Below are 6,000 nucleotides of genomic sequence, written 5' to 3'. Positions count from 1 at the left end.
TCCTCAGCATATACTGCTCCCCAGAGCCCTCCAGGACGAGAACCCACAGGGCTGGCAGTTAGAACGCTTGCTCAAAGGCTGAGTGCCCCTCGGCCTTTTCTCCCAGGGTAATAATCCCAACATTTGGGCAGATGCCTGGCTTTACGCAGAGCCTCGTCCAAGAACATTATGATTTCAATCCATCCTGGCTTCATTCTAGGACCTTCACCCCCGGGAGCCTCCCAGGCAGCAGTGGGGGAGGGCACGACATAATTCCCCACTCCCAGGACCTCCCCTCGTTCACAGACTTGAGGATGAAAAAATGAATAAGAGCAGGAGTTTGGCCTCCGGCCACCGTGGCTTTGTACCCCAAGTCTAGTCCACATTGTCTGGTATAAACTGCTCAGAGCCTCAGTTTCTTCAAATATAAAATGGGAATGACTCTGGCTGTGGTGAAGCATCAATCAATAACGTGAGGTGTTTCTATACTGCCTGACAGGCGGCCCTTGGTCAATGGCAGTGAGCCTCACTGGGAGGATAGGACAGCCAAGGACAGGGGAAGTGGGCGTGGGGCCTCTGGGCACCCTGGGGTGCCCTCCGCCTGGGGCTTTCCCTGTTTGGAGCAGTGACAAGAACAGAGAGGCAGGACATGCAGAGGAATGAAACCGACCAAGGAATATGTGGCACCTTTTCATTTAGTCAGTCTTTATTTAAATGTGTGCTTTTGAAATAGCTTATTAAATATGACCTTTTCAAAACCCAATTCTCACAATATTTACAGTGACTTTTACGCAAACATATTTTAACTGTGAGCTTCTTGCTCCCTCTTTCACGTTAATAATCTACAAATTTGTATCACAGCAAAATCCCAGCTACTTCATTTATTGCCTTTTAGACTAGTTTTCTTTGTGAGGTACTAAGCTAGGATAAGGGATTGCTAGGAACGAGCTGATTCAAGCTCAGAGGAAATAAAATATGTTTTATTTATCAAAAAAGAATTATAACAAGACCTTGCTTTCCAACTGAAAACATGTGTCCCATGATGTGTGGAACAGTATTTAAGCAATGAAATACATTTCCAATGGTCATTATTGCGCCGCCTTCTATTTTTAAAGAAATATTTACACTCATCCCTCTTAAACAAATAAAATCAGAAAAGTCAAATTTGAAGAGATTATGGACTGTCAGGGAATGTTATAAAAATAATCTGACCTCAGTGACTGAAGAATGAAGGTCATCAGACGGCCCGGCACTGACCAGAGCTGCTGCAAGAAGGTCCCGCAGGCCTTGCAGCATCTGCCTCAGGATCTGACGCTGGACACGGAAAGACACAGCCAAGAAGGATGAAACCGCACCAGGTGATTCTTCAGATGCTACATCTACAAGGGCACTGATCCTGGAGAGGGATCTTTCCCTCTCTGGGTGGAGAAATATCTGGTTGAAGAACACAGTACCCAATGTTGTAAAAAGTGAAGATGCCTATTGAAGCCATAACTCATGATTTGGAAACAGAATTATGAAAAAAATACAGATTAACAATTGTACCTTTAATGTCTTGTAAATAGCGCTTAAAATTCCGTTTTATACACTTGATGTCTGAAAACAAACCATGGCCTTTTTAAAAAAACACAAATTAATTCCTTAACCATCCTAGTATGCAAGAGAGTATTTGAGACCAACATTTTTATAAGTTTTCTACCTTTTCACTGAGGATTTTGATGTGAAATTAGAATGACAGCTTATTAGAAAATAAAGTGGAGAAAATTTTTAGTCCTTTGAGGATTTTTTTCATGCATTTAATCATTTGCACTTCCAACGGCAACGTTCCCTTATTTATAAAGGCCTGTGCAACCCTCTGGACCCATGGTTTTGCACACGCTAGGCATCTCAATGCAATGATTCCTACGCTAAAACACACTTTCACCACAAAACTTTTTTCCCATAATGAGAAGTATGAATGAAATATTCCAAACATTCACTAACCCGACAGAAGTCTGTGGGAAACAGCAGTGATTTTCGCTAGAGCTGTGGTTCTTACCCATCTGTTCCAAGTTCTCAAGTTAGCAGGTCCTACCCTGTGGGTGCTCTACGCCCATGACTCTTGTTAGTCCATCCTGTCTGGACTTAGTTGGTCCCATGCTAACCTGGTCAGAGTGGAGGAGTGTGTGTGTCTGTGTGTGTACCATGAGTTGGTCATGCTGAGGAGATCCATTGGGGTGGAATGTGGGGCAGTAAGCAGAAAGGTGGGCATCAATTCCCTAGGAAGTTAGGAATGAATGATTACAGTTAAAAGATATAGGCAGGGAACAGAATACGTAATGACTGAAAACATGGATCTTATTTTCTTGGTACCTTGAGAAATTTGTTTGTTCAAGTACAGATGGGCAAAACAGTTTTGTACGTCTTGCCCCCATGCCCAGTTCTCTAAGAATTTAATCTTCTTCGAGGACTCAGTGACGCCCATTCTTTGGGCTCCTACTACTTGGTGGCTCGTGGTGACTGAGGGCTCAGGTCTGCAAGCCCACAGCCTTGTTGCCCTTCATCAAGAAAGGGTTAAAATTGCTTCTATGAATGTCTAAAACAATGGCTCTGATTTCACATAAATAATCACAGACTCAATTAAGATGAATATATTATTCTAAATTAATTTTTTTCTTTCAGACATTTATATTCCATCTACCCTGAACAATGAATTGAGAAAACAATAGCCACCTCCAAAGCCTTCCCAAGAATGACTACTTTTTGAAATGACACTTTTTGTACAAACTGAACAAATGAGACAGTGACGGTGGCAGGAAACTGGGTGAGACTTCAAGGCGCCGTTTTCTTCAAGTCTCGAATCTGTTTAATCAAGTAGTTCTTCTCATCGGTGAACTGCTCATCGTCCGTCCTTTCTTTTTGGAAGCTGCTCAGAAACTCGATGAGTTTGGGTTGGTTTTTTAGTAGAATCTCCACAATAGGCTGTGCTTTGTGAGGACTGGCCACAAACACCTGAAACATGAGAAACAAATACCTAGGACAAGGAATGCACATCAGGGAAAACACGGATCCCACCTGTGTCTCATTTGTTACATGTGTTAGTAAAATACAGAAAGCCCCAGATTATACTTCCTTATTGAGGAAAATGAGTCATTCCCCATTCATATGCATTTTCTACAGAGAATATACAAATATATTCAATATATTTAAATTATATATGTAATCATATATTTAAAATTACCATTATAACTAAATATGTGATTATAAAATTAAATAAATACATATAATTCTATATAATGAAATAGATAATATATAAATATAAAACCATATATATATAAATATTCAATATATATAATATATTGAATATACTTAATATATTCATCTGGCTCAAAATTCAAAAAGGACAAATGTGAAAAGTCCCCCTCTCACCTCCTCTCCCTGGAGGTCACCAATGTTATTATTTTCTTATGTATGTGGAGCTTTAAAATTTATAACTGCCTAGGTCCCACCTCCCAGAGACTCCAGTTCAGTAGATCTAGAGGGGAGGTCTGTCTCTCTGTATTTTTATAAAGTTCCACAAAGATTCTTATGTGTACTCCTAGTTGAAACCATGATCCTGGGCTAATAACTCAGCTGTACTATAAAAGACAGTGACAACTGTAATAACAGGACACAATAACTCAAAACTATAATGCTGGGACTTCCCTGGTGGTCCAGTGGTTAAGACTCTGTGCTTTCACTGCAGGGGGCGTGGGTTCCATCCCTGGTTGGGGAACTAAGATCCCACATGCTGTGAGGTGTGGCCAAAAAAAAAAAAAGAAAGAAAGAAAGAAAAAACCAAGCATATTAAAAAAAAGAAAAACTATAATGCTGACTGGTACAGTATTTTGCAAAGGACACACTTCCTAGTTAGATGCTATATATATAATGACATGACCAGAATATCCATAAAACTGTTGACTGCTATATAGCTCTCTGGTTTCATGTTCTGGGCTCCCCACTCCTCAGAAGGGCTGAGTGCTTCACCACCAGCCCCTCTGCACACTGCCCCCTCTGCACACCGCCTCCTCTTCCTGAACCTCCAACAGTGCACAACTCTACTCCGAACACACTGTGGCCAGTGATCGGTTATGGAGACAGTGGGAGCTACAAGGTTGAACCCTCAAGGTTCCTCCAATCCAGCAAGCATGAGGAAGGAAAAACTACACCAGGATGTAAAGGACCTATGAGAGGGAAATGAAAAGCTGTGGAGGTTCAAAGGAGGTGGAGATAACATTAGATTTCTGAGTTTGGAATAGGAAGGGCTCATGGTGTAGGTGAAATGAGAGTTCATGAATCAGATTTTCTCTTTTTTTTTTAATATCAGTTTGGTAGTTTGTGCATTTCTAGGGATTTGTCCATTTCATCTAGGTTATCTAATTTATTGATGTACAGTTATTTGTAGTATTCTCTTATAATCTTTTTTATTTCTACAAGGAGGTTGAATCAGTAACCAAAAACCTCTCAACGAAAGCCCAGAACCAGATGATTTCACTGGTAAATTCTACAAACTTTTAAAGAAAAATTAACACCAATCCATTTCAAGTTCATCCAAAAAATAAAAGACAAGGGAATACTTCCTAACTCATTCTATGAAGTCAGCATTACCCTGATACCAAAGCCAGACAAAGCTATCACAAGAAAACTACAGATCACTGTCCTTTATGAATAAAGATGCAAAAATCCTCAACAAAATACAAGCAAACGAAGTCCAGAATAATATTAAAAGGATTACCTGCCATGACTAAATGGGACTTACTCCAGAAATACAAGCATGGCTCAACATAATAAAATCAATCGATGTAATACACCACATGTACTAGACTGAACTGCATCCTCTAAAAAGATGAATGTTCAAGTCCTAACCCTTGGTACCTGTGAACATGACCTTATTTGGAAATAGGATGTAATCAAATTAAGATCAGTTCATACTGAGTTAGCTTGGGCCTGAATCCAATTACTAGTATCTTTAGAGGAAGAGGGAATTTTGGACACAGAAACACACAGAGATACGCAGAGGAAAATGCCATGTGAAGATGGACACAGAGATTGGAGTTATGCATCTATAAGGCAAGGAATGCCAAGGATTGCTGGCAACCACCAGAAGCTAGGAGAGAGGCATAGATTTTCCCTGAAAGCTCCAAGAGGAACCAACCCTGTTGACACCTTGATCTTGGACTTCTAGTTGCCAGAACTCTGAGACAGTGACTTTCTGTAGTTTTAGGACACTTAGTCTTTGGTACTTTGTTATAGCAGCTCTAGGAAACTAAGATGACATATTAGTACATTGAAAGAAAACCATATGATCCTTTCAGAAAAAGTATTTGACAAAATCCAACACCTTTTCATAATAATAATAATAATAATAAACACTCAACATGGGACAACTAGATATCCACATGCAAAAAAATAAAGTTGGACCCTTACGTTGCACCATAAACAAAAATTAACTCAAAATTGATCAAAAAACTAAATATAAGAGCTAATAGGGCTTCCCTGGTGGCGCAGTGGTTGAGAGTCCGCCTGCTGATGCAGGGAACACGGGTTCGTGCCCTGGTCCGGGAAGACCCCATGTGCCGCGGAGCGGCTGGGCCCGTGAGCCATGGCCGCTGAGCCTGCACATCCGGAGCCTGTGCTCTGCAACGGGAGAGGCCACAACAGTGAGAGGCCTGCGTACCGCCAAAAAAAAAAAAAAAGAGCTAATAAAACTTTTAGAGGAAAATATAGGGGTACATCCTCATGACCTTGTATTTGGCAATGGTTTCTTAGCTACAACATCAAAAGCATGAGCAACAACAAAAAAAATGGATAAACTGAACTTCATCAAAATTTAAAAATTGTGTGTATCACAGGACACTATCAAGAGCGTGAAAAGACAATATACAGAATGTAAGAAAATATTTGCAAATCATATATATGATCAGCATCTAGTATCCAGAATATATAAAGAACTCATACAACACAACAACAAAAAGACAAACAACCTTTTTTAAAAAGGGGCAA

General features: G+C 40.2%; 1 protein-coding gene across 9 annotated transcripts in view; it reads right to left on the bottom strand.

Annotated features, from left to right (window-relative positions):
- Window positions 1–938: 938 nt before the first annotated feature.
- CAB39L (calcium binding protein 39 like) overlaps window positions 939–6,000 on the bottom strand; it is a 100,310-nt gene continuing 95,248 nt past the window's right edge. For all 9 annotated transcript variants that reach the window (XM_073795177.1, XM_033843698.2, XM_033843697.2 and 6 more), the window contains one exon: window positions 939–2,970. In XM_073795177.1, coding sequence (XP_073651278.1) covers window positions 2,791–2,970 — 180 coding nt within the window. In that variant the 3' untranslated portion in view covers window positions 939–2,790. The remainder of the gene's footprint in view (window positions 2,971–6,000) is intronic.

Source organism: Tursiops truncatus, chromosome 18 (genome assembly GCF_011762595.2).
Source record: "Tursiops truncatus isolate mTurTru1 chromosome 18, mTurTru1.mat.Y, whole genome shotgun sequence".
Lineage (NCBI taxonomy): Eukaryota > Metazoa > Chordata > Mammalia > Artiodactyla > Delphinidae > Tursiops > Tursiops truncatus.
The sequence above is the reverse complement of the archived record's forward strand: the minus strand, read 5'-3'. Positions and strand labels throughout refer to the sequence as shown.